The 27,695-nt window shown below is 50.2% G+C and overlaps 2 protein-coding genes and 1 long non-coding RNA gene across 4 annotated transcripts; 2 read left to right on the top strand and 1 right to left on the bottom strand.

Moving 5' to 3' along the window:
- The first annotated feature begins 231 nt into the window (after nucleotides 1–231).
- Nucleotides 232–11,601, top strand: THAP8 (THAP domain containing 8). Of its 2 annotated transcripts, none has more exons than XM_059151419.1 (3): nucleotides 232–410; nucleotides 9,959–10,151; nucleotides 10,378–11,601. In XM_059151419.1, the coding sequence occupies exons 1-3, from the start codon at nucleotides 328–330 to the stop codon at nucleotides 10,774–10,776; spliced, it is 675 nt and encodes a 224-aa protein (XP_059007402.1). In that variant the 5' UTR covers nucleotides 232–327; the 3' UTR covers nucleotides 10,777–11,601. The 2 variants fall into 2 exon arrangements, with proteins under 2 accessions (XP_059007402.1, XP_059007403.1); XM_059151420.1 differs by having other exon boundaries at nucleotides 261–396.
- Nucleotides 11,602–14,261: 2,660 nt separating this feature from the next.
- On the top strand, nucleotides 14,262–27,293 carry CLIP3 (CAP-Gly domain containing linker protein 3). Its single transcript, XM_059152657.1, has 14 exons — nucleotides 14,262–15,232; nucleotides 15,558–15,779; nucleotides 18,811–18,950; nucleotides 19,036–19,129; nucleotides 19,341–19,502; nucleotides 19,908–20,026; nucleotides 20,522–20,758; nucleotides 23,216–23,351; nucleotides 23,502–23,630; nucleotides 24,276–24,419; nucleotides 24,493–24,616; nucleotides 24,824–24,888; nucleotides 25,280–25,352; nucleotides 25,753–27,293. Exons 2-14 carry the CDS (start codon nucleotides 15,617–15,619, stop codon nucleotides 25,805–25,807), a joined length of 1,641 nt encoding a protein of 546 aa, XP_059008640.1. The 5' UTR covers nucleotides 14,262–15,232; nucleotides 15,558–15,616; the 3' UTR covers nucleotides 25,808–27,293.
- On the bottom strand, nucleotides 25,482–27,571 carry LOC131818318 (uncharacterized). The gene is made up of 2 exons (XR_009348780.1): nucleotides 27,471–27,571; nucleotides 25,482–25,819 (listed from the first exon to the last, which is right to left on the bottom strand). It is a non-coding gene; the product is annotated as an uncharacterized LOC131818318 (long non-coding RNA).
- Nucleotides 27,572–27,695: the final 124 nt, after the last annotated feature.

The raw sequence follows: 27,695 nt of genomic DNA, 5'->3' as shown, positions 1-27,695 counted from the left end.
GGTGGAGCTGAAAGTGGGCCACTTGGCGCAGGCTCAAAAAAGCCGTGACTCCACCTCTCCCTCAACATGTGGTAAGGGCCGGGCGACTGAGAGCTGGCTTTGCGCCGAAGGCCTAGCCTAGCCCCCACCTGCCACGTGACCAGAGCGTCACCGTGGTAACAGGGCTGGGCGCGTAGCGCGCAGGCGCTCTAGTACCCTGCATGTGACGTGACACCAGGGGCCGTCACGTGAGGCAGGCGGAGAGCGGGCGGGGCGGGGTTCGGCGGCACCCGGAGAGGACCAGAGCACTACTGCAGCCTGGGCAGAACTTAACCGGGTCGAGTAGCCATGCCCAAGTACTGCCGGGCTCCGAACTGCTCCAACACTGCGGGCCGACTGGGCGCTGACAACCGTCCTGTGAGCTTCTACAAGTGAGCGCAAGCGCGGGGCGGGGCCCGAGGGTAACTGCGGCTGTGCCGGGCGCTGGTCCATCTTGCAGGTGTCTAGAAGCAGGGCTAGTAGCAAATTGAAGAGTCGGTATACTCAGCACTAAACAGAGCACATACAATACAGATGTATTAAAGCACAGGGATAAACTATTAATTACAGGTGCGAGCGTGAGGAGTAGGACTGTGGAGGGAGCCTAAAACTTCCCGCTAGTCATCTCCGCGAATTTGAGGTATCTCGAACGCAAAACATCCGAAACTGAGCTCCTGATCTTGTCTCCCTCCCAAACCTTCCACAACCTTTCTTAGTTAAGAGCTTACTCCATCTTTCCTGTTGTTCAGGCTGGCAACCTTAGAGTCATCCCTACCTCCTTTCTTTCCTCACACTCGAGAAAATAAAAATTAGCTTGAACTGTAAAAAAAAAAAAAAAATCTGTCTTCCCATTTCTTATTCCCCGGCTAGAATAAAAAACACGGGAAAATCCGGCTGAATAGGAAAAACATTTCTGTATTTTTCTCAGGGACATGCGGATGTAAGTGAAAAAAATTCCCCTTTGAGTGACTGCTGCTTTTTTAGTAGGAAAATTTAGTAGGAAAAAAATTTTTAGCCTAAAACCATAGGCTGCCATAAACTTCGCCATTTGGGATTATATCAGTAAAAATGAAACATCTCAATGCCTGGAGTTGTTCTCACTTTGACACTGAGAAGCAACCTCAGTTGCTTCTACCCAGGTGCAGAGCTTCAGGAAAGGCATTTCTGGACACAGTTTTCCACCTCTAACTAAACTTTATTGCTTTCAAGGAGGCAGGACCCTGGACTCACTTCACAATCCTGACTAGTATCTATCCACACAGTTCTCCTTTGCTTTAAGCCTATCCAGTTTCATTTACATTTCATTTAAAATTCACCTTTCTCTCAAATACAAATAATAATCCTGTCTTTTCCTTTGTTGAGTGAGACTTCTCGTACTTCTGGTGTGCAGTTTCCCTCATTGTCATAGTAAATAAACCTGACTCTGTTGGACTACAGGTTTGTCCCTGTGGCCTTAGTCTAAATGTGCCAGAACTCATTCCTCATCCAGACCATCAGCAGATCCTGCTGGCTCTCCCTTTAAAATACATCAAGAATTGACCACTTCTGACCCTCTTCTCTGCCTGCATTCTGGTTCTGGCCCTTACCACTACCACCTGACTGCACTACTTCAGTAGCCTCCTCATTGGTCAACCCACTCCCACACACTCATCCCCAAATGCAGTCACAGGGAACCTGTGTATCCTTGAGTCAAATCAGAGTTCCCCTCTATTCACATCCTCCCCTGGGTGGGGTGCCTGGCTCAGTGGCTTAAGCCTCTGCCTTTGTCTCAGGTCATGGTCTCAGAGTCCTGGGGTCGAGCCCCACATCAAGCTCTCTGTTCAGCAGGGAGCCTGCTTCCCCCCCCCCCCCGCCTGCCTCTCTGCTTACTTGTGATCTCTCTCTCTCTCTGTCAAGTAAATTAAAAAAAAAAAAAACCAACAAAAAAACCAACAGATCCTCCCCTGGGTCCCACTTCACTCAATAAAAGACAAAAAGATGAGACTGAAGCAGACAAAAAGCCCTACAAAGCCCTACAGGAGCTGGATCCCCAATATCTGTATGACCTCATTTCCTTCCTCCTACACCTTACCCCTGTGCTCTAGTGTCACTGGCAACTCCGTGTACCCCTAACATGCCAGGCACATTGTTACCTCAGGGACTTCGTGCTTTTCCCTCTACGTGGAAAGGTCTTACCTTTATGGTCACCACTCTGTGTAAAATGATAACCCTCTCCCACTTTATTTTTCTTTTTAATGCTTATCATTATCTGGCATATCACATATTTGATGTATTCATTTATTCTCTCCACCACCCCCCACTAGAATGTCAGCTCCGTGAAGGCAGAGATTTTTTTCCGTCTTGTTCTCTGTTATTTCCCCAGCCCTCAAACAGGGCCTGGCACATAGTGGGTGCTCGGTAAATATTTGTTGGATGAATTTCATTAATGCCTTCCAGATGCCCTCTCCCAGGAACCCCAGCAGCCCATGTCCCTTGAGGGACCCTGATGCAGAGTAGGAGTGATGCAGAGGAGTCTTTAAACTCATATCAGTGTGTCCAGATTTGCTTTTTTACATAGGTCACGTCTGGCACTCTTTATTAATTCAGCAACTCTGAGTGTCTCCTGGAGTAAGGAAGCCCCTGCTGTACCCAGAGGACCCAGAGGACCCTGACAGATGTTGTTCCTGTCCGGACAGAGTTCATGGATAAGTGAAGGAACATTAAAGAACTAGATATACAACCTGGGAGTCACTCCCAATCCTCTCTTCAGCATGTTGTCCCTGTCCAGTCCATCGACCCATCTTTGGACTTTACCCTCCAAACACATCCCTTGCAACAATCACAGCAAAACCCCTCATGCTGTGTCAACACAGTTATAAATGCAAATGGGAAAATCCTAAGTAAACTGTTAGGAAATAACAGAAAACCCCTACATTTCCAGCCTGACCCCTTCTCATTACCTCTGCTCTCACAGTATCGTTCAGGCCACCATCCTCTGTTAATGAGACATGGTGGTGATAGCTGCTTCTGGCCTCCTTGCCTATACTTCCGCGTCCCTTAGAAGGACACCAATAACAGCTTACTTAGAGATCACCTATTGTATGCTGTTAGAAGTGCTTCACATACAGTAACGAGGAGAACAATGACAGTTGTACAAAGCAGCCAGATGACTTTATAAAAATCAGTTCATGTCTATATTGTTTAAATTCCACCCATGGTTGCCAGGCTGTCCCTTACACAGGCTAACCCATTTCTGCCTTAAGGCTTATCTCTGAATCAGTCTTGCAGAAGCCACATGGTCAATAAGAGATTGATGAGGAGCTGTTACCAAAAGAGATTCAGGAGAAGGTGTAGATGGCAGGAAGGAACAAGGTCAAACCTGTCGAGGGAAGTGGCTGCCAGAGAATAACATAGGAGCCTGCCAGGCAGCCAGAGGAACCATTCGTTAGTTCTGTCTTCAGCCCTTTTGGGACAAATGAGAGCCCTCTCTAATGGGAAACCTGTGAGTTGGGAATTGCATTTGGGTGACAATAAGAAAGTCCTGAAATAGTATTGGCTCAAAAAAATTATGGAGGTACAGCATATTATAGGATACAGCATGGTTAAGTTATACAGACACAATAACAGTCACAAAATCTCTTACTACAACAGAGGTTTATTTCTCATTCATACTCTGTCCTTTGCAGACCATATGTGGACCTACTGTATAATATGCTAACCTGGGACTCAAGCCAAAGGACCCTCCCCTACATGGAATATTGCTGGTCTTGTAGGAGGAGGGAAAGAGAAAGTAGGAAGAGTCACCCAATGGCTTGTCATAAATGCTATATTGAGAAGTGGCCCATGTCACTTTCAGTCCTTGGCCAAAGTAAGTCTATGGCAAGCCTCAGGTCAGTGCAGTAGAAATATGTAATCTTCATGTGGGGAAGGGCAGCAAATACTTTGAACGATACTAGAATCTACCAAGGTTTACTTTTCTCTCAAATAAAACAAAAACAAAACAGACCAGCACTGGTGTGGCAGGTCCACAGTGATTAGGGCTGAGGTTCCTATCTTTCTGTGTTGTCATCATTGGCACGCAGCTTCCATGCAAGATGGTTGCCAGGTGGCCCAGCCATTATAGCCTACCATTCCTGGTAAGAAGGAAAGAGAAGGAACGAAGAGCAAAAGGGGCTCCAACTGTAGACTGAGTTAGGCCCCTTCATCCAGCCTTCCCAGCAACCCCATCCAGTGGTGAGTTCTTCATCATTACTCACCCCCAGCTGCAAAGGAGACGGGGAAATGTAGTAATTTAGCTGCATTTAACCACTCTGAAGACATTCTGAATTGACTGTTAGTAAGGAATAAAATAACTTTTTTTTGGAAAAGAAGAACTTTTAGCAGTGTATGCCACTACATGATCTAGAAAGATGACCAACAAGACTACACTATTCTATAAAAAAGGAGGACACTGTCCACTTAAAGTAGGTTTTGATTTTTTTAATTTTTATTTTTAAAGATTTTATTTATTTATTTGAGAGAAATCACAAGTAGGCAGAGAGGCAGGCAGAGAGAGAGGGAGAAGCAGGTGTTCCGCTGAGCAGAGAGCCTGATATGGGGCTCAATCCCAGGACCCTGGGACCATGACCTGAACAGAAGGCAGAGGCTTCAACCCACTGAGCCACCCAGGTGCCCCTAATTTTTATTTTTTAAGAAGATTGTATTTATTTATTTATTTATTTGACAGAGCAAGAGAGCACAGGCAGGAGGAGCAGCAAAGGGAGAGGGAGAAGCAGGCTCCCCACTGAGCAAGGAGCCTGATGAGGGGCTCAATCCCAGGACTCTGGGATCATGCCCTGAGCTGAAGGCAGATGCTTAACTGACTGAGCCACCCGGGTACCCCTTAAGTAGATTTTTAGAGAACCCATTATAAAAGTGTTGCCATCCAAAGGAACAAAGGAGAATAAGAAAAAGACCAAGTGAGGAAGAGGGTTTTCATGATACTCTCCTCCTTTGCCCTTTGAGCTACCCTGATCCATTTGAGAACCCTTTCGCATTTAAGTTACCATCCCAGATTTCTCACACAACAGGAAAGCATTCACTGGCCAGAACTTGGTTACATGGCCCCACCTACACAAAGGAATCTGGGAGACGTAGTCTTTTAGCACAGCACATGCTGACCTCAGCTGAAGTTGGAGTTTTTGTTAGGAAGAAGAAAAGGAGGTGTGTAGTAGTCACTTGCCAGTCTCTGCCAAAGAGGAGGGGGTGGGGAATGCTGCTGCAAGAGATTTCTTGTGTGTGTCCAGGCAGAATGGGGTTGATGGGAGGATTTGTATCTCAAACAGAGGCAAAAGGGACTGCGGCAGCCAGAGTTCCTGGCTGCGTGCCATGGGGTTCTTCTCTTTGGGTGCCACAGCTCAGATTCTGAGTCAGCCCTTTTGTCCTCTTTCACCAGCTGTACCCCACCCCCACCTGCCCTGTCCCTTGGCCTTTTGGCTGGAAAGTCTTGCTCCCAGGCCCATCTCTGTTATCCTGCTCACCTCCTTTCTCATGTATCTTTTCCAGTTTCCTTATGCAAATACAAGCAACATGAATACATGTCCTAATTTCCCCCTTATTACTGTATTCGTCTCCTGTGGCTACTGAAACAAACTTGATGGCTTAATGGCAGAAATTATCCTCTCACACTTCTGGAGACCAGAAGCGCAAGTTAGTTTTACTGGGCAGAATCGAGGTGTTTGTAGGGTGGCACTCCCAGAGATGCCGGCTATAGGGGAGAGTCCATTTCTTGCCTCTTCTGATTTCTGGTGACCACGTCACTCCAGCCTCTGCCTTTTTGGTCACATCACATTCTCCTCTTTCATCTATTGTAACATCCGCTTGCCACCCACCCCCTTACAAGGATCCTTGCGATTGCATGTAGGGCCCAGGGAACAATCTAGGTAGGATGACTTCCTCATCTCAGGATCCTTTACTGAATCACATTTTTGTCCTGCAACCTAGTAGTCACAGGTTCTAGGGATTAGGACATGCATGTCTTTTGAGGGCTGTTACGGAGCCTCCCACAATTACTAAAAGTGGATATACTCTGTTTGGAACTTTGGTTTTTTCCTGGAATGTCTATGGCTGCCAATAGCATGTCAGTGCATAGAATACCTCCACACTCTGTTTTAGGGCTGTGTGATGTCCAGGCAGATGACGGTATCTAGCTGTCTTACTGGTCAGCTTCTGTTTGTGGAATTGATACTTATTCTTCCATTTTCAGGTGTGGTATAAAGTTTCTCTTTGAGGTGTTTTTGTTTCATTTTTTAAAAGATTTTATTTATTTATTTATTTGATAGAGAGATCACAAGTAGGCAGGCAGAGGGAGAGAGGGAAGCAGGCTTCCCGCTGAGCAGAGAGCCCGCGATGCGGGGCTGGATCCCAGGACCCTGAGATCATGACCCAAGCTGAAGGCGGAGGCTTAACCTACTGAACCACCCAGGTGCCCCTTGTTTCATTTTTAAAGTTGGTCAGTTTTAAGAAAAGAATTAAGTAAATGATGTGACAGATGTAGAATGTATAGTGCAGGTGGAATGTGGATGACCAACTATATTAGTTATCTAATGCCATATAACAAAAACTGTCTCAAAATTTAACTGCTTAAAATAAACATTTAATATGTCACAGGTTCTCACAACTGCCATAGGACAGACTGGCCAGGACTCAGTTATGTGGCCACTCCTGGCTGCAGATGAAGCTGGAAAATGAGATCTTCATTGTGGACAGTCTTGAGTCTCAGAGTCCCCACCTACTTCTCACAGGGAAAGCTTTTATTTAGTTAATTTTTTTTATACTTTAATTTTTAATTTTTTTAAAATTGTAAAATACATATAAAATCTATCATCTTAACCATTTTTGAATATACAGTTCAATAATATTCAGGATATTCACATTATTGGGGCGTCTGGGTGGCTCAGTCGTTAAGCATCTGCCTTTGGCTCAGTGCATGATCCTGGGGTCCTGGGATCGAGCCCCACATGGACTTCCTGCTGAGCAGGAAGCCTGCTTCTCCCTCTCACACTCCGCTTGCTTGTGTTCCCTCTCTTACTATCTCTCTGTGTCAAATAAATAAAATCTTAAAAAAAAAAAGATTAAAAAAAATCTTTAAAATCTTTTTTTTAAAAGATTTATTTATTTATTTGATAGAGATCACAAGTAGATGGAGAGGCAGGCAGAGAGAGAGAGAGAGAGAGATGGAAGCAGGCTCCCTGCTGAGCAGAGAGCCCGATGCGGGACTCGATCCCAGGACCCTGAGATCATGACCTGAGCAGAAGGCAGCGCCCTTCAAATAAATAAAATCTTAAAAAAGGAGGGGGGTGTCTGGGTGGCTCAGTGGGTTGGGGCCTCTGCCTTGGGCTCGGGTCATGTTCCCAGGGTCTTGGGATCGAGCCCCACATCGGGCTCTCTGCTTGGCAGGGAGCCTGCTTCCTCCTCTCTCTCTGCGTGTCTCTCTGCCTACCTGTGATCTCTCTCTGTCAAGTAAATTTAAAAAAAAAAAAAAAGGATGTTCACGTTATTGTGCAACCAGTCTTCAGGACTTTGTCATCTCGCAAAACTGAAACTCCATACCCATTCAGCAACAAGTCTCAATTTCCTGCCCCCCTTACCCCCAGCCTCTGGAAACCAGTGAACTGAACTACTCTAGCTACCTCATGTATTTTTTGTGTATGACTGGCATAATTCACTTACCATTATGTCCTCAAGGTTCACCACATTATAGCATGTGTTAGAATTTCCTTTGGGAGACTCAGTAATACTCTGTTGTATGCATATACTGTATTCTCTTTATCCATTCATCCATGGATGAATATTGGGTTTCTTCTAGCTTTTGGTTATTGTGAATAATGCTGTTATGAACATGAATGGGCAAATATCTCTTCCAGACCCCACTTAACGATTTTTTTAGGTCTGTACCTAGAAACAGAATTGCTGGCTCATGCGGTAATTTTTTTTTTTTAAAGATTTTATTTATTTATTTATTTGACAAATCATAAGCAGGCAGAGAGAGGAAGGGAGGGAAGCAGGCTCCCTGCGGAGCAGAGAGCCTGACTCGGGGCTCGATCCCAGGACCCTGGGATCTTGACCTGAGCTGAAGGCAGAGGCTTTAACCCACTGAGCCACCCAGGTGCCCCTTACATGGTAATTCTATTTTTGATGTTCTTGAGGAGGTGCCTTACTATTTTCTGCAACTGCTGCTCCAGGTAATATTTCCCACCAGCAGCGCACAGGGTTCCAGTTTCTGCACATCCTCACCAACACTTGTTTTGTTTTAATTTTCATTTTTTAAACTTTTTAGAGATTTATTTATTTATTTTAGAGCGAGCATGCGCACACATGCACGGGTGCAGGGAGGGACAGAGGGAGAGGGAGAGAGAAGCTTTCAGCTGACTTCTCGCTGAGCTCAGAGCCTGACATGGGGCTTGACCTTAAGGCCCTGATATCAGGACCCGAGCAGAGACCTAGAGTCAGACACTTAATCGACTATGCCACCCAGGAGCCCCTCAATTTTTATTTTTTAAGAGATTTTATTTATGTATTTATTTATTTGAGAGAGAGAGAGCACACGTGCACAAGGATGTAAGCACGAGAGAGTTAGAGGGACAAGCGGACTTCCCACTGAGTATGGAGCCTGATGCCAGGCTCGAGCCCAGGACCTGGAGATCATAATCTGAGCTGAAGATGCTTAACTGACTGAGCCACCCAGGCACCCATTTTGCATTTTATGATAGCCGTTCTAGTGGTTATGAGACGCTATCTGATGGTTTTGATTTATATTTCCCTAATGATTAGTGATATTGAGCATCTTTTCATATGCTTGCTGGCCATCTGTATATTTTCTTTGGAGAGCTATCTGTTCAAGTCCTTTGCCCATTTTGTTGTTGGGTTGTTTAAAAACCTTTTAACAGGTGTTTTCAAGCATACACAAAAAATAGAGTTATAGAGTTATAGTTATAGAGTTATATAGTTAAAGAGTTATAAGACGGATTCTCATGCATCTGTCACTCAGATTTACCATTTGTCAACATTTTGCTAATCTTTTCCATCTACCCTCACCCATTTAAACCTTTAATGCGGGGGCACCTGGGTGGCTCAGTGGGTTAAGCCTCTGCCTTCGGCTCAGGTCATGATCCCAGGGTCCTGGGATTGAGCCCCACATCGGGCTCTCTGCTCTGCAGGGAGCCCGCTTCCTCCTCTCTCTCTGCCTGCCTCTCTGCCTGCCTCTCTGCCTACTTGTGATCTCTGTCTGTCAAATAAATAAATAAAATCTTGAAAAAAAAATTTAAACCTTTAATGCGTGATTTTAAAATAAGTCCCAGATGTTAGTTCTTTTACCTATAAATATTTCAAAATGTTTTTCCAACAGAGGACTGTTTTAGAAGCATAAACCAATGCAATTATGATACCTAGCAAAATTAATTTCTTAGCACTATTGAATACCCAATTCATGCTCAATTTTCCCTAACTATGTTAAAATGTCTTTTTATGGAATGGTTTGTTGCAGACGAGGTCCACAGCCTGCAAATGGATGTTTCTTAAATCTCTCTTCATCTTTCACGCCACCCCGCCAGCATGAATGTAGACACATTCTAGATTTGTCCGGTTTCGGAAACTGCTCTCTTAGGCTTATGTGGAGGAACAGATTGTGGCTACAGATGGGTAGATCAGGAAGGAGGCCACTGCAAATCTCCAGCCAGGAGAGGATGGAGGCTGGATGGGAGGGGCAGCAGAGGTGGGAGAGGTGGGCTGACGTTGAGTGTTGCAAAGGTGGAGTTGAAGAAGGGGATGCGGGTGGGTGGTAGAGCAAGCCTGGGTAGGAGGCAGGGCCAGCTCCCAGCCTAGGGAAACTGAGGTGTGGAGCCCAGGGATCTCTGGGTATGCATGTCCTCAGAGAGGGCTGGGACTGCACCTGCTGACCCTCTGACGCCACGGTCCCTGGCAGGTTCCCACTGAAGGATGGCCCCCGGCTGCAGGCCTGGCTGCGGCACATGGGCCACGAGGACTGGGAGCCCAGCTGCCACCAGCACCTGTGCAGTGAGCATTTCACGCCTTCCTGCTTCCAGTGGCGCTGGGGTGTGCGCTACCTGCGGCCTGATGCAGTGCCATCCATTTTCTCCCCGGCACCCCCTGCTAAGGTGAGTGAAAGGAGGTCCCACTGCTGGAGTTTGAGCACGTCTTCCCCACCTGGAACTAATCCGTGGAGTCTGATCCCCAGCCCTCCTCTCCTGAGTCTCTTGACTCCGCCCTGCCACCTGATCCTCAGCCTTGAGGGAAGTTCCTCCTAGGGGTCTGGCCTCACCCAAGGGCAGTACCCCTTGGAGTCTGGCCCTGATGCTCCCCATCCCATGCCTTGTCTTCCAGAGGCAACAGAGTTCCCGCAACACTGAGAAGCCAGTCGTGCCTCCCTCCCCACCAGAGGGCACACTCCTGTCCCCTGGTCCTGCTGTCTCTGTCTCGGCCCCAGGCCCTGTGCCCCTTGTGGTACTGGGGTCAGCATCCGGAGCCCCTGAGGCCACGACCGTGTTCCTGACCCCCCTGCAACCGCCTCCTGCTCCTGCAGGGCAGCAGCCTGGAGTCCGGGCCCAGCACCCACTAGCCAGGCTGGACGCTGTCCTGGGAGCGCTGCGGCGGCGGGTGCGGAGCCTGCAGCAGCGCCAGGAGCAGCACGAGCTGCGGCTGCGGGCCCTAGAACAGCTGGCGCAGCAGCTGTGCCGGGAGGGCCCCCCGAGCCCTGTGAGTGTGGCCACCCGGCCCCCGTAGCCTGTGTCTTTTCCTTTAAACCAGAGACCAGTATTTAAAGTCAGAACATTTCACTAATGTTTCTAAGTGTCTGGCTTTTCTTGAGAAAAGTCAATCTGGTAACATCTACCAATTGTTGGTCAGAGCAGGGTAATGGCTGCTCTGTTTCTTAATAATATTTAAAGAGCCCTTTCTCTCTGCCAGACATTGTTAATAACTTACTGAAGACTCACTATGACCTTCAGGCAGCTGTGGTCCCCATTTTTCAGATGGAAAAACAGGCACCAGGATGCTACAGTAACTTGCCTGAAGTCAGGCAGCCACGAAGATGCACAACCAGGATTCAAGCCAGGGGTCTGACTCCACAGCAGGCCAGTGCCCTCCTATTGGAGAGTTCCCTGCCGGGCCCCTAACAGAGCTTGAGTTTGAGTTTGCAGCCTTTCTACCAGAGTCGCCCCGGCCCCATCTAAAGGCCTTTATGTTCCTGCTTTTACTACTGAGTATTGGAAGAGGGTATCCTCTCTTGAAGAATCAGTTTGACTAGGCTTTTTCCTTGCTAAAAACCCTAGGGCCAAATTGGAGGTTCCAGGGGTTTCAGCCTGGGCTGGACAAGAGAAGTGAGAAGGGGTTTCAGAAAGGAACCCCTGCCCCGGAGTGGCTGGGTGGCTCAGTGGGTGAAGCATCTGCCTTCGGCCCAGGTCATGATCCTGGAGTTCCAGGATTGAGCCCCTCACTGGGCTCCCTGCTCAGCAGAGACTCTGCTTCTCCCTTTGCCCCTCACCCCACTCATGTTCTCTCTCTCTCACTCTGCCTCTCTCTCAAATAAAAAAAATCTTAAAAAAGAAAGGAGTCTTTATAAATGAGGGGCGCCTGGGTAGCTCAGTTGGTTAAGCGATTGTCTTCAGCTCAGATCAGGATTCTGGAGTCCTGGGATTGAGTCCCTGGGATTGAGTCCCACATCGGGTTCCCACCTCTCTCTCAAATAAATAAAATCTTTAAAAAAATATATATAAGTAAAAATTTTAAAAAAGGAGCCCCCCCCCCCCAAGTAGGCATGTAGCTAAGGTGTCTCAGCCTGACAGCCAGGGGGTTGGTCATGCCTCGAGGATATGACTTTTTCTGGCCTCAACATCAGTGTTTTAAAATAACTTTTGGTCTTTCCTGAAGGCTCAACAGGTGTAGCAGCACTGGGTTCATATTGACAGCTAGTAGCAGTCAGCTGGAACTGCAGTGGGGCTGCCCCGGCAGACTGTGACTGGACCATGCTGGGGCACAAGGGGGACACACAGAAGAGCAGGGACAGAGCTCCAACTCAGGCCTGGTACTCTTCATGAAGCCTGCCAGGGCCCCGGGGCTGACAGTGTCTCTCTCTCTCTGCTTCCGCTGCCCTCATTCAATCCCTGTTTTCCCATGTCCTCCTCTCTTCCCACATTCATCTTTATGTTTCTCTGCCCCATCTCTCTGCCCTCCTGTCTGTCTCCCCATTTCCTCCTTGTCTCTCTTCACCTCCATCTTTCTGTGTCCCTCATATCACTGTCCCTCTCTGTGTCTGGCCTATCTCCATAACTTTCTCTCCATGTCCCCTACATTTTCCTGTTTCCCCATACTTTTGTTTTTTTTAAGAGTTATTTATTTATTTATTTATTGGACAGAGAGATCAGAGAGTGAGCGCGAATAAGCAGGGGAGGAGCAGAGGGAGAGGGAGAAGCAGGATTTCTGCTGAGCAGGGACCCCGGTGTGGGGCTCTATCTCAGGACCCTGAGATCATGACCTGAGCCAAGGGCAGCCGCTTAACGACTGAGCCACCTGGACGCCCCATACTTCTTTATCTCCCCAACGAATGTCTCTCTGGCCTCACATCTCTTCACATCCCCACATCCCCACAAGTGTCTCTGCCCACATCTCTCTCTGTTCCTTGACATCCCCCTCCCACCTTGGCCTCCCTGTTCCTCACCACTTCTTCTCCCCTCCTCTCTTCCTTCTCTCCTTCCCTCCCCTCTCTGCCCTGTGTTCTTCATCTCTATTACTTCTTTGTCTGGGATTGCCCAGCTTGCTGGATCCAAGGAATCCCATCCTCTGTGGAGTGGCCGACAAAGCTGTGGTCATTGCCCAGAGTCCTGCATCTCCCACACTGGATGCCAAGCCAGAGCTCCAGGACAGATAATGTTGTGGGACAGATGACAGAGAACAGAAAGAGAGACTCCACATACATGGGCCTGTCTAGCCCCGCCACCCACGACTGGGGCCATTGTAGCACCTCCCTCAAAAGCCTGGCTCCAAGCACCTCCTTCTATGGACCCCTTGAACCTTGGGGCTTACTTGGGCCCAAGGCCCATCAATCCTTATTTTTCTTGGTGCCAGGTCCCTGCTGCCCCCAGCTTGAAGCTCTGCAGCCAGTAAAACAGTCCAGAGCAGAGCAAGGATTGTTTATTTGGGGAGAATTTTATCGAGTTCTGAAGAGCCCCTCATACCCTTTGCCGCATGTATGGTACCGCTCTGGGTATACAACAGTGAACACAACCAATAAAATCCTGCCCGCATGGTGCTCCTGTTCTGCTTGAGTGGAAGACAAACTAGTAAACTAATAATTAATTTCAGATGATGATAAGTGCTGTAAAGACCAAATGAAAATGTAATGGGGTGGGGGTGGCAGATGGATGGATGAAGAGTGTTTGAACAGACACTTGGATGAGAGTGCCTGGCATGGAAGGCATACGGGCTGGATGCTCCAGTGAGAACAGCCCCTGGAAATGCCCAACATCCAGGGTGTCAACTGGAGGAAGGCAGTGTTGCTGTGGCAAAAACTGAAGCAGGGTGGGGCCCCTGGGTGCTCAGTCATAAAGTGTCTGCATTCGGCTCAGGTCATGATCCCAGGGTCCTGGGATCAAGTCCCACATCAGGCTCCCTGCTTAGCAGGAAGCTTGCTTCTCCCTCTCCCACTCCCCCTGCTTGTGTTGTCTCTTTCTGTCAAATAAATAATCTTTAAAAACAAAAACAAGGGGCGCCTGGGTGGCTCAGTGGATTAAGCCTCTGCCTTCGGCTCGGGTCATGATCTCAGTGTCCTGGGATCGAGCCCCATGTCGGGCTCTTTGCTCTGTGGGGATCCTGCTTCTCTCTCTTTCTGCCTGCCTCTCTGCCTACTTGTGATCGCTCTGTCAAATAAATAAATAAAATCTTAAAAAAAATAAAATAAAAACAAGCAGGGAAAGGTGTGTGTGTGTGTGTAGGGATGCCATTTTAGATAAAGCAGAGAAGGCCTCCCTGAAAAGGCACCAGTAAGTAAAATCCTAAACAAGGGGAGAGGGGGAACTGAGTATCTGGGGGAGGAGCGTTCTGGGCAGAAGGAAGAGCCAGTGCAAAGGTCCTGCACTGAGGAGGAGCAAGGAAGCCAGTGTATTGCAGTGGATCCAGGGCAGAGGATGAAGGAAGGACCAGGATGAGGGCATGGGTGGGGGGAAAGGAGGTGAGGGGTTAAATTCTGGGAATATTTTGGAAATGGAATTGCCGGCCCTGACCATTAGAAGGATGAAGGGTGGAAGGCAAAGGCACCCAGTCATCTCTGGGCTGGGGTTGTGGGCATTGCAGTCCACAGCTATGCAGGCGTGACAGCCAAACCGGGTTGATGGAACCAGTAAAGCCTGGACCCTGGTCTGGCTCTTGGTCTTCTTGGGGGACATACAGGTTTGGAGAGGGCTGAAGGGGTTCATTGGCAGCTTTGTACCCTACACACTGCTATAACAGTATAGCATGGTGATTAAAAGTCCAGACTCTCCACCCAGGCTGTCTGGTTTCAAGTCAGCTCCATCACCTATTTGCTGTGTGCCCTTGGACAAGTGGCTTAGCCTCTCAGAGCCTGGTAAGTACTCTTGAGCACTCTGATGATAACGACATGACTGATGACCAAAGAGGATGAAAGGAGTCTACAAAATCATCCCTCTGAGACATCCTTTATATGCGGCAAGCATAGAGAAGGAGTTAGGTCTGAGACCTCGGAGAGAGAGAAAATACTCATAATCACCACCAAACTAAGACCCCTGCCCTAACTGGCCTGGTTTGCGGGCCTGCGGAAAGGCTATATCCCAGGCATATGCCCAAAAAAGAACTGTGCTCGCTTTCCCATCCCTCTCCTTTTGCCCTTGTCTCTGCTTCATCTCTCTCTGTTTTGATGTCTCACATCTTTTTTCGTGGCCGTCTCTTCTTTCTCCATCCTCCGCGCCTATCCCTTTCTCAAGGCTGCCTTAAGTCTTTTCATCAAAGCGAGGAGCCTCCCAGTATCTCCGCCCCCGCGCCTGGTGGGGGGGGTAGCATTGCGCATGCGCCATCGGCGCCCCTCCCTCTCCACCCCCATCCCCTGTCGGCGTCTGGGCCTCGTCCCCTTCTGTCTCCCTCTCCTCCCCCATCACTTCCCCCGACACTGACACCCCATTACTCCAGTCTCCCCAGTCTCAGCTTTGGTCTCCAGCCCCATCCGCCCGAGGTAAGATGGGTATAGGGGAGGCCCGCGGAGAAGGGGAGGGGCGAAGCATCCTGCATCCCGAGATAAACAAACCAGGGGAGGGGGCGGCCTAGACCGAGGGGCCTGACGTGGGAGGAGAAGAATGGGGGGCTGGACCTGGGGGAAGTGCTAGGCGCTGGGCCCGTATACCAGGGTCCTCTGAGGGGTAATGGTCGTCGCTATGATTGCCCAAAATCCAGAGCTGGGGGCGTGGGAGCCACTGAGGGCCTTGGAGCTTCTGGGAGCTTCTGGGGGCTCACACGCTGGACCCTGTGGGGCGCTCTCTATAACTGACCGCTGTCTCCAGGATTTGCCTGAAAGCCGCCCCCAACTCTACACCCGCCCCCCGGAGGGCCACTGAAGACCATGACTAAGACAGATCCCGCTCCAATGGCCCCTCCACTCCGGGGGGAGGAAGAAGAAGAGGAGGAGGATGAGCTGGTCCCCGAGGCCCCCAGCCCCACCCAGGAGCGCCGGCAGAAGCCTGTTGTGCACCCCTCGGCACCTGCCCCCCTCCCCAAGGACTACGGTAACCACCTTCCCCACCCTGCAATTTGGTCTGGAGCCATGGGTGGCCAGGGAGGTTGGGCTGAGCTCTGCTGGTAATTCTGGGGGATCTGAAAGTGGTCCAGGGGAGTCTTGGCTCTTGGACTCCCCCCTTCATTAATTAATTCATTCACCCATTGAAGAATGGAATTGGAATAATCCTAATCTTTGATTCATGACACATCATTCAATCATTTAGTCATTCAACAAACATTTACTGAAAGCCTGTCATGGACCTGGCTCTATGCTAGGAGCTTGGGGCAAAGCATGGAGCCACACAGACCCAGTCTTCGCCCTGAGAGAACTTACAGGCCTCAGTGACAAACTACACTGATAACAACGTAATATAATATAAATGTATAATTACAAGACATGAGGATAATTGTGTTTGCCAAGAACTGGATGCTGCAGGAGCTTTTAAAGACATGGTTTCCATGAGGAGGTAGCATTTGAGGAAGACCCAAGGATGAGTGGGGTTTAACAAGAGAAAGGGCCAGGGGAAGGGAGTACCCAGAGAGATTACTACAGGAGTAAAGGCTCTGAGTTCGGAAGTTGTGGAGCAGAAGGGGTGGCCTCTTTTGGAGAAGCTGAAGGTGTCTAATCATTCACCAAGCATATTAGCCATTGCTACTAGTCTGTGACAAGCTTTATTCTGGTGATAGAGATTTCATGGTGAGCGATCCAGGCATGATCCCTGTTCTCAGGAGGGAGCAAGTAATAGTTAAATCAGGCAAGTCAGATGGAGTGAATGCTATGGAAGAAATAAAGGAGGGACATATAATAGGGGGGCCTGGGGGCAACACCTTGAGGTGGAGTGGTCAGAGTGGGTCTTTCTGATTGAGGTGGGATTTAGACTAAAGCCCAGAGCATGAGGAGGAATCAGCCATAGGAGAGCTGGAGAAAAATAGTTTCTGGTTGCGAGGAGCTAGTGCAAAAACCCTGGGCAGGAACAGAAGACGGTCCTGAAGCTGTGGTTAGGGAGTGATGGGAGTCAAGGTGAGCGTTTGGTAATGATTACATCTGGGAGGGCCTTAGGGGCTACTGTGAGGACTTTGAATGAGTGTAATTAAGGGAGGGCACTTGGTGGAGAGATATTTAAAAGCAGCGGGAGTGGTGGATCTGATTTATATTTTTAAAAGTTCCTTCTGGCTACTGGATACAGAAGGTGGAGGAGGCATTTAGAAGATGCTGGCTGGGAATTCCCAGCAGCTGTAAGTTCAGAAACTAGACACCAGGTTCAAAGAGTAGGGGTCACTAGGGATGGCATCTGTGACCGTGTCACCTGCTAGAAGCAGGTCAGAGAGGCTTCAAGTTGAGCTCAGTCTGATAGAAAAATGAGAACATTATCTGGGTGTCCGGTGCAAGGAATCCACGCCAGGAAAATGGAGAACCTCATTTGGAAATGTAGCTAGACATGGCTGGGGCCCGTGGCCTGGTGGGAGGTCAGAGGGTGTAGGCTGCTCCCTGTGCCCCACCCCGCCTCCCTCAGACTCTTGCTCATAGAACAAGGAGGGTTTTGGTCATAAAACATGAAGGCATCTGGAAATGGGGTCTAGGAGAAAGGGTGGGGGCCGAGGTGGATTTGGTGAAGAACTTGTATTTGTGAATGAAATTGTATGCAGTTAATTTAGCAGGACATTGCTTGAGCACCCATTGCATGCCAGCTGCGGTTCTGGGCCTTAGGGAGAAGGGAGCGAACAGACAGCACTGAAACGTAGGGCTTACATCCTAGTGAGGGAGACACGTGAGAGAGGAAAAGAGGAAAAATGAGGGAAGAAGAAAAACAAAGAAAAAGAAGGAGGGAGAAAGGGAAGGAAGATGGAGTAAACAAGTTACTGTTAAGTAGTGGGATAGGCTGTGATTAAAGAAGGAAAAAAAGGGCCCAGGATGGAGAAGGGCACAGGTGCTGATTTCCACGGGGTGTTCTGGGGAGGCCTCCCTGAAGAAGTGACGTTTGGGTAAAGCTTGCCAAGCCCTGAGAAGGCTTCGGGGTGGGGGTGGGGGTGTGGAGACACTGTCCCAGGCAAGCAAAACAGCAAGTGCCAAGCCACTGAGACAGGAATGTGCCAGGCGTGTTGGGAGGACAGAAGGAGCCAGTGTGGCTGGGTAGGATGAGTGAGGGAGAGAGGGCAAAGAACAGAAGAGGCCAGTTTGTGCAGGACTTGTGGGCTGCGGGGAGGACGGTGGTCAGTAATTCAAGTGTCAGGGGGAGCCTGGGCCAGGTTCTGAGCCAAGGAGGGCTGTGACGTGACTGGGGTTTTAAAAGGAACCCACACAGGCTGATTCCTGGAGACACTGTGTCTGGCGCTTTCCTGGGCTGTGTGACATCTGGGTGTTCATTTCCTCATTCATTCAGTACGGGGAGGGCTCCTGCCGTGCTCCAGGCCCTGTGCTAAGTGTTGATAATGCTACAGGGAGCATTATCAACATTAGCCATCAATGATTAGGCCTGGGGGGAGATGCAAGTTCCTCTAGCCCCTCACCCTGGCTGGCCGCAGCTACCTCCTGCCCATGGGTACATTTTAATGTGTACAGCACAGTATTTGAAAAATTGAGATTTTTCTTAAAAACCTAGTTTTCTGGGATTTTTAAGTTTTGTTTTGAGATTTAGCCAAACTGTGCCCATTCTCTGCCAGGGCAGCGGTGTGCTAGAGCAGTAGCAACCCCCACCCAATCCCCTAACCACTCCCCAACCCTGGGGGGACACATGCAGACTCAAGGTACCACACTCCTTCCACACTCTCAGTTTCAAGGAGTAGGGTTTGCTGCTCTGTAGAATTACTAGATTTTTCCAACTTGGCAAGATACACAGGGGTGTCCAGAGTTCTGTGTGAAATTTTCTGATCTTGAAGCCGCTTGCTGGCCACACAGAAAATGTCTGTGGCCCGTGCGCAATATGGTTTGAGACCATGCATTAGAAGATCTTAAAGGCAAAAGCCTAGAGCTGTCCTGCCTCAGGATGGAAAGAGGGAGTCAGCTTGCCTGGGGTGACTTTGAACCTCTTACTGCCCTAGCCTTCACATTCTTCGATCCCAATGACCCGGCATGCCAGGAGATTCTCTTTGACCCCCAGACCACCATCCCTGAACTGTTCGCCATTGTGCGCCAGTGGGTACCCCAAGTCCAACACAAGATCGATGTCATCGGCAATGAGGTAAGATACTTGGGAAGCCAGGGAGGGAGAGGACAGGGTCCCTCACATGTTTGGGTAAACCTCCCTGTTCCCGTGGTTCTCCCAGATTCTGCGTCGAGGCTGCCATGTGAATGATCGTGATGGGCTGACCGACATGACACTGCTCCACTATGCGTGCAAAGCTGGGGCTCATGGAGTTGGTAAGGTCCAAACCCCCAAAGCTTGAGCCCCAACACGTAGGCCTCCAGACCAGATACCTTCAGAACCACTCAGAATCCTGCCCCTGAGACCCCCACCCTGAATCCACAGCCCAACATGGTAAAGCACAGTCCCTGAGGCCCAGGGCCTTCCCAGTGCTTTGGACCCAGGCTTTGGAGGAGGGTATGCAAGTTGACTTGGGCTATTGTGCAGGGGACCCCGCTGCGGCTGTGCGCCTTTCACAGCAACTGCTGGCATTGGGCGCCGATGTAACACTGCGCAGCCGCTGGACCAACATGAACGCGCTTCACTACGCTGCCTACTTCGATGTTCCTGACCTGGTGCGCGTGCTGCTGAAGGGCGCAAGGCCAAGAGGTGAGCAGGAGGGACCAGGCTGGAATGAGATGGAACCCTGGCCCAAGAAGGAGGCTGGAAGCCAAGGGAGGGTGCCCCAGATGTGTTTGGGGGAGGGGGCAGCTGAGGGGCGAGGGATCCGGGATCTGTGGAGATAGTGGTAGGTTGGAGGCAAGAGATGCGGGAGATGGGGCCCAGACATCCGTGACCCATGGCCACTGCAGAGGGGGACCTTGTGGGGGGGGCGGGGCCTAAAGAGGATGGGGGAGGGGAGTAAGGGGTATAGGAGGGGGTGGTTTGCATGTGAAGCTGCATTGAGGCCTGTGGCTTAAGAGATGGGCATGGGGAGACTGTAAGATGGTATTGGAGGACAGGGCAGGGTGTCGAGACCACTCACCTGGAACCCTCCTCTCGCCCACAACCCAGTGGTGAACTCCACGTGCAGTGACTTCAACCATGGCTCAGCCCTGCACATCGCTGCCTCCAACCTGTGCCTGGGTGCGGCCAAATGTTTGCTGGAGCATGGTGCCAACCCAGCGCTGCGGGTACTGCACCCCTGGCCCAGCCCCCAGTAGCTTCCTTCTTCCTTCCCCACCCTTGCCCGGCCAGCAGAGGGGGAAGGGGCCAGGACCCCTTGCACTTCTGGAAGCTTCTTAGAAAAATCATTTGTACATTCAAGAAATGAAGTGGTAGCTGGTATTTACCATCACATGGTCCCATTCCAGGCTTGGGCGCTCCCGGGGCATGGCTTCCCTAAGATTATGCCCCAGAGACTGAAGTGTGACCTTCATTCCCTTGGCTTTACCCCTAGTTCCATTCTCAGTTACTTGAAATCCCCAGCCTGAGGTTGGGGGTGGACTTTCCCCGGGACATGGTCTGTACTTCAGTACCTCACCCCTTTGTATTCCCATGTTGGCCTAGGGTATGACCTAGCTCTACCTTGGCTTTACCTAGACTAGGGGTCTCTGGGAGCATGGGCTCAGTGGAGTTACAGCCTGTGCCCCTGACTCCTCACTTCCTTTCTTCCCACTGGCCTCCAGAACCGAAAGGGACAGGTGCCAGCAGAGGTGGTCCCAGACCCCATGGACATGTCCCTGGACAAGGCAGAGGCAGCACTGGTGGCCAAGGAGCTGCGAACACTGCTGGAGGAGGCTGTGCCGCTCTCTTGTGCCCTCCCCAAGGTCACGCTACCCAACTATGACAACGTCCCGGGCAATCTCATGCTCAGTGCACTGGGTCTACGCCTGGGAGACCGCGTGCTGCTGGATGGCCAGAAGGTCAGAGACTGGGGAAAGGTGGGGAGAGGGCGGCCCTCATGCCTCAGAGCTGGGTCCTTGGACAGAGTGTAGTCCCTCTCTTTGGACATCCGCCCTCCCAGTCATTTCCACAGTTGTTCTGTGAGTGCTTCCTTTTGCCCCACCCTGGACTGAGCTCTCAGCGCAGGGAGGGAAGACAGATCTATCACCTGACAGTGTCAGCCCAGAACAATTGTGGGTGTCAAGAGGAAGCAGAGTGATCAGTGCAGCTCTGCACCTGTGAGTTCTCCTGGGCCTTGTAGGCCCTAGGCAGGGCCCACCTCTGCTCCCAGAGTGGTCAGTACTTAGGGAAAATAAAGGACAGGTCAGAATAATCATGGGTGTGATGGGATGGATGCACCCCCTTGATGATAGAGAGGGATGAACCAGGAGAAGAAAAGGAAAAGGGGGGGGTCCCACTTAGGGGAAAGCAGGTACAAATGCCCAGAGGGCAGAGAGAATCATTATTTCTCCAGCTTTGATTTATTTTGCTGGTGTCTCCATGCTGGACCCAGACTGTCCTTGGGAATTAAGGGTTATATGAGCCCAGACCCACTCTTATGGAAATTTTTTTCTAATGAAGGAGAAATGTCCAATCAAGGAAACCCATAGTTTAAGACAGTTTCTGGTAGCATCAAGGGTTTTGAAAACCATTAAATGTTTGGATTTAGGGATGCCTGGCTGGCCCAGTCAGTAAAGCATGTGACTCTTGATCTCAAGGTCATGAGACCAATCCAATGAGTTGGATGTTGAGATTACTTTAAAAAAATTTTTTTTTAGGTTAAAAAAAAAGTTTGGATTTAGTAAATCACCCCTGGCTGCGGGCATATACAGTCAGTTTTAGCTGGGATGCTCCAAAGGCTTCTGTGAGGAGCTGATGCCTGAGGCAGAGGAATCAGCAGGTGCAAAGGCCAAGAAGAGGGAAGGGGTAGCAGGACTGGAGGGAGATGTGGAAAGGCCAGCAGGGGCTGGATCATACCAGACCTGCAGGCCACTGGAAGGAATTTGAATTTCGTTGCTTGTACAGTGAAGAATTTTTTTTTAAGATTTTATTTATTTGTCAGAGAGAGGGAGGGAGAGAGAGCGAGCACAGGCAGACAGAATGGCAGGCAGAGGCAGAGGGAGAAGCAGGCTCCCCGCTGAGCAAGGAGCCCGATGTGGGACTCGATCCCAGGGCGCTGGGATCATGACCTGAGCCGAAGGCAGCCGCTTAACCAACTGAGCCACCCAGGCGTCCCTGTACAGTGAGGAATTTTGAAAGTCACATTGTGTTTCCCTATCATGGGTTTTGCACGCAGCCACCCCATCTGTACCTGAGCTAATCAAATCCACGTGACAATTCTGAAAGCAAAATGGTTTGACTCTCCCCATTTTACAACCCAGAAGACTGTTAGAGGCTCAAAGAGGTGAAGCTTTTTGTTTGAAGATAAGAACAATAATAATAGTCTGCCTCTTAGAGAAACAGCATAGCACAGTGATTACGCACTCAGGCAGATCTCAGTTTTGCTGCTTTCCAACTGTGGGGCTTGGGGCCACCTACTTTCCAGCTCCAGGTATCGGTTTCTTCATCTCTAAAATGGAGCTAATAAGAGTACCCACCTCAGGTGGTTGTATGAGACTTAAATTAATTAAAATCCGGAAAGCCCTTAGAATAGGGTTTGGTGCAACCCAAGCGTTCTCTGTATGCCAGGCAGTCTTCTGATCCCCACATTAATTCTCCAGAGTAGGCACTATCAATTCACCCATTTTATAGACAAGGAACTGGGGCTTAGAGAATGAAGCAGCCTCATACAGTGATATAGCCATACCCACGGAAGGCTCATGGCAACTAAATGAATTTGCATATATTGCAAGTGTTTCAACTAGCCAGCCAGCCTATGAAGTGCTTTGCTATCTCCATTTTACAGGGGAATCTGAGGCCTCGGAGGTCATTTGACCAAAGTTGCAGGAAAATAGTCAACACTCACTGATCCCTCACTCAGCACCAGGCCCTGTTCTGAGGCTGTGCCAGCTCTGTCTAATCGACCTTTCCATCTGTGAGGATGGAAATATTCTGTGTCTGTATTGCCCAGTAAAATAGCCATAAGCTATTTTGTGGCAACTGAACACTTGAAATGTGGTGAGTGTAACCAGGGCAATTAAATTTAAATTTAATTTCAGTTCATTTAAATTGTTATCTGTGGCTTATGGCTGTTTACTGCACTGAACAGGGAAGTTCTATAACCATGCTATAAGGTGGGTGTGATTTCTGTTCCCATATCATAGATGAGGACACAGAGGCTCAGTGCTGTTCAGTCATACAGCCAGGAAATGGGGGTGTCCAGATTGGAGCTCAGGGTTCCCTCATCTATTCTCCATGCTGCCTGTGTGCCCGTGATCTATCATGGCTTCTCAAGGACCCACCCCCCTCAAAAACCTTATCCTCACTTGTTTCCTCAGACGGGCACACTTCGGTTCTGCGGGACCACGGAGTTCGCCAGTGGCCAGTGGGTGGGCGTGGAGCTGGATGAACCCGAGGGCAAGAATGATGGCAGTGTTGGGGGTGTCCGTTACTTCATCTGCCCTCCGAAGCAGGGTCAGTCCCACCTGGGGCTCAAAAGGGGTGGCAGTGGGGTCCACTCAGTAGTTCTGATGCTGCTGACTGGTGATGGGGGTGGGGCGATGATGGCCGGGCAGAGGGCAGAGGCTTGGACCACTCCCAACACAGGCTCTGTCCCTCCTGCAGGTCTCTTTGCCTCTGTGTCCAAGATCTCCAAGGTAGTGGACGCAACCCCTTCATCGGTCACCTCCACACCTCGGACTCCTCGGATGGACTTTTCCCGTGTCACTGGCAAAGGCCGCAGGGAACACAAAGGTCAGAGGGGGAGCCTTCTGGGTGAGGAGAGCCAATTTGAGGATATTCTGTGGGTAGCCTGGATTCGGTGACTCATTTTCTCCTCAGGCCCAAACTCCTGTGTTAGAGGAATTCACTTTTATGACTCTGTTTCTCCTTTGACATAGTACTGGCCCCCCACCCAGTTCTTCAAAAGATCTGTGGGTTTTCTGCCTTTTGTTACTTAGTTTCTCTTCAGGGCAAGGGTTTTCTTCCCAGTTTTAGGGAAGAATCTATGGGGTTCCTGGCTTTAATGACTTTATTTATCTTCATACCCAACTCCTCCCTTCATTTTAAAAGGATAACTTCTGGGCTTCTGAATTCTGTGACTCAGTTTTTCCTTTGGGTCCAGATAATCTCAGTTTTGAGAAAGGATTTTGGGGTTCTCCAGGTTCTTGACTCAGTTTCCCTTCAGGCCTAACCCCCATGCCCCCACCCCCAGCCCAATTTTCTGGCCGTTGAGATTTCCTTTCAAGTCCCAAAGCCTCCTCTGTTTCTGGGGAAGGCTCTAGAGTTCCTGACTGGAGCCAGGACAGAGTTTCTACCTTGGGTCTTTTTGGGTGGCATAGGGTCCCCAGGGCAAGCATCTTGGGGCCCCACTCCTTCCCACTGTATCCTTTACCCCAGGCAAGAAGAAGCCCCCGTCATCCCCGTCTCTGGGCAGCCTGCAACAGCGGGAAGGAGCCAAGGCTGAGGTTGGAGACCAAGTCCTTGTCGCGGGCCAGAAGCAAGGGACCGTGCGCTTCTATGGGAAGACAGACTTTGCCCCCGGTGAGGACAGTGATCTGGGGTGGGGGGTTGGGCAGGTAAGACCTTGAGGCATCCTGACACCCCACTGCTGCAGGTTACTGGTATGGCATTGAGCTAGACCAGCCCACTGGCAAGCATGATGGTTCTGTCTTCGGTGTCCGGTACTTCACCTGTCCCCCACGGCATGGAGTCTTTGCGCCAGCATCCCGAATTCAGAGGTAAGCCCAAACACCAACCCCAACCCAGGGCACCTCCCAGAACCCTGATTCCCTAGGCTTCTCAGGCATCTTTTCCTCTCAGACCAGCAGGGCAGTGTGGATACTCCCCTTCATACCCTAGCTCATCCTGAACCCTATGGATGGGTTCAGCTTCTTTCCTGGCTTCTTGTGATTCTGACTTCTCCCACTCTTCTTATGTCTTCCCAGGATTGGTGGATCCACTGACCCCCCTGGGGACAGTATCGGAGCCAAAAAAGTGCATCAAGTGACAAGTGAGTTGGGATTGGGATATAGGAGGTAGAGGAGGGATGAGGGTTTGGGGATGGGAGGACGGGTCTTGAGTTCTCAGGTATATGCTGGTGACAGATTTCCAGGACTTAACAGGGGATACAGGGCCCAGGAAAATGATGAGACAGGATCCCAAAGAGGATAGGTGCTATGGGGTAGGGTATTGGGAATGGTAACAACAAGGCTCTGGGCAGGCACTGGGGCATGTGTAGGTATGGGGGATATAAGGAAGGTTACTAACAAGAGATCCGGATGGTACTGGAATGTGGGGTTCAGGTGGGTATTGGGGACATGGATAAGTATCATTGACAAGGAGTCTGTTTGGGTATTGAGGGTCTATCATTCCCTTACCTGAAACCTTGCCCTTCCCTTCAGTGACACAACCCAAGCGCACTTTCACCACAGTCCGAACCCCAAAGGACATCGCATCAGAGAACTCCATCTCCAGGTGGGTAGCCCACCGTTGGCCCATCTCCAGGGGGATGTTCAGGGAGAGGTTGTACAAATGGCCATTGGACACAGGGATCTGGGCTTCTGGTTGGGGCTGGAAATAGAGGTTAGCAAAACTTTTGACTAGTCAGCTGACCCAGAAATGTTTTTTAGGGGGTGAGATCCCACACTGAATTCTGGTGGCTTCCACTCTTAAAGGGTGGGTAGAGGAGGCAGAACACCTTCCACTTCACAAGAGCCTGAGAAGGCATTGCCAGACAGGTAGAGACAGAATCCAGAAAGGCCAAACCCTAGTCACTGGGGAAGAGTAGGAGTCGGGGGAGGAGGGTGGTGATGAATCCAGATGTTTCTGTATTCTGCATCAAGGTATGACGGATGGACGTGATTCTCCATTCCAGGTTGCTCTTCTGCTGCTGGTTTCCCTGGATGCTGAGGGCGGAGATGCAGTCATAGAGGCCTGGATACCTGACAGAGAGTCAAAGAGTCCCCTCTAGCATCTCCTGACACAAGGAGCCCCTGAGTCACCCTGAGATAGAGATTCCCAGTAACACATCCAGAATAGAGACCCCATTAGCCAGCCCTCGATTACTGAGGCCCCATTATTAACAGATTCCCTCATAACCCCCAAATACAGACCCTATGGTACCCAGAAAGAGATTCCCTGAGTGTAGCACCTTCAGGCTAGTCCCTGTCCACAACCCCTCAGAGCAGACCCCCCAATAACATTTCCACATCACCTCAAAGGATGGTGACTTCTACATAATGGCTCCAGAGCAGAACATTCCTGAGTCATTCATCACTGGGTCAGAACCCTCCCCCATTAACAAAGACACCCCCCTCCATCAAGTCCCCTTGAAATAAACACAGGTCATATCTCCAGAGCAACAGAGTAACAACTACACTTAACATCAGTCCTCTCAAGATGTTGTGACCACCATGGTCACCCCCAAAACTTACACTGCAATCAGACACCCTACATTAACAAATCCCCACTCTTACCCCTCAAGAAGAGACCCACATTAACCAGCCCACTCTCACCCCCAATTTACAGACACCAAAACAGTCCTGGAAGTGCTAATTACAGGACCCCTAAGTCTTCCTACCCTCTGCGCCCTGAAGAAGCCCCCAGTGCCTTGTATGAAGCCCACCCCACACGGCCCACAGCCCCTGTGCTGGCCAGGCTCCCAGAAAATTCTCTATTTTTTAAGTAATGACTTCCCCCTTTGGGGGACCCCAAAATTTGGAGGCCCCATTCTGGGACTCTGGGGATCCCAGACCCCAGAGTACATGTCCCAAATTCCCCTGTGCCCCCAAGTCCTATAGCTCCTAAAGGACCTCAAGGCCCTAACGCCCAAATCATGGAATCCCCAAATCCCCAGGGAATCCCAAATTTTAAAATTCAATCCCAAGCCCCCAGGAAACCCCAACCATGGAGGTCCTTGTGCCTGGGATGGAGGAGACTGCAGTCAGGATATGCATCCCGGGCTCCCAGAGCACCTCAAGCCCTGCTCATAGGCACCAGGAGACCCCAAACAGGAATTCTCATCCCTGGAAACCGGAGCACTTCAATGCCCTGAATCGATGGATCTCAAGACACCCAAATGTAAAGAGCCCCACCCCCAGGGAACCCCAAATCCTAAAGCCTCCATCTCTAGTATATGAAGGGCCCCAAGGCCTTGAGGGGATCGCAAATCCTGGAACCCCTATTTCAATCTACGTTCTGGTCACAGGTCCAAAACACCGAATCTGAGTCACTGGCCCCAAAGGACCTCAAGCACCCGGGTCAGACCAACAGCCTGAGGGAGAACCTAAAGGCCCAGGGGGTCTAGGGTGGACCTGGGGCCCTGACCACCAAGGACAGCTCACGACTGCCCCTTCACTGCATGTCCCCGAACTCAGCATGACCCCTATCCCCTTCAATAAAAATGTTTCTATGGCTTGTCTGCGTCAGGTCAGTATTTGGGGAGTTGTAGGCCTGCTCTTGGACCCTTGCTGGGAGAGGACAAGAGAGGAAGGCCTTCCTTCAATCTAGCCTCCCTGCGGAATGGGAACGGAATGATTTAGCCTGCGGGAAGTCGTTCTAACAGTCCTGCCTCCTCCGGGTGGCTTTCCTTACCATCTTGCCCCTTCCGTAGCTACCCCTCACGTCTGCGGCCACTCCGCGGTGAGAACTGGTAGGCTCCTGGAGCCTGATTGGTCGGTGCCAGAAGACCCGTTTCCGAAGGATCCCCAGTGGTTCAGGGGCTAGGAGGTGCAGCCTATCACTGAGGAGGGGCGGGGAAAGTTGGGTGAGAGCGCCGATTGGGTGGGAGGCGGACCCTTAAGACATTTGAGAGTTCCT

This window comes from Mustela lutreola, chromosome 16 (assembly GCF_030435805.1).
Source record: "Mustela lutreola isolate mMusLut2 chromosome 16, mMusLut2.pri, whole genome shotgun sequence".
Classification (NCBI taxonomy): Eukaryota; Metazoa; Chordata; class Mammalia; order Carnivora; family Mustelidae; genus Mustela; species Mustela lutreola.
Note: the sequence above shows the minus strand (reverse complement) of the source record. Positions and strands in the feature narration are given on the sequence as shown.

Excerpts from the sequence above, each read along its gene's own strand:
- CLIP3 (XM_059152657.1), top strand. The coding sequence starts at position 15,617 with ATGACTAAGACAGATCCCGCTCCAATGGCCCCTCCACTCCGGGGGGAG. Across the intron at positions 19,130-19,340 it reads AGCTGGGGCTCATGGAGTTG|GGGACCCCGCTGCGGCTGTG; the intron begins GTAAGGTCCAAA and ends GCTATTGTGCAG. Across the intron at positions 24,420-24,492 it reads GAAGACAGACTTTGCCCCCG|GTTACTGGTATGGCATTGAG; the intron begins GTGAGGACAGTG and ends CCACTGCTGCAG.
- THAP8 (XM_059151419.1), top strand. The coding sequence starts at position 328 with ATGCCCAAGTACTGCCGGGCTCCGAACTGCTCCAACACTGCGGGCCGA. Across the intron at positions 411-9,958 it reads CGTCCTGTGAGCTTCTACAA|GTTCCCACTGAAGGATGGCC; the intron begins GTGAGCGCAAGC and ends GGTCCCTGGCAG. Across the intron at positions 10,152-10,377 it reads CCCCGGCACCCCCTGCTAAG|AGGCAACAGAGTTCCCGCAA; the intron begins GTGAGTGAAAGG and ends CTTGTCTTCCAG.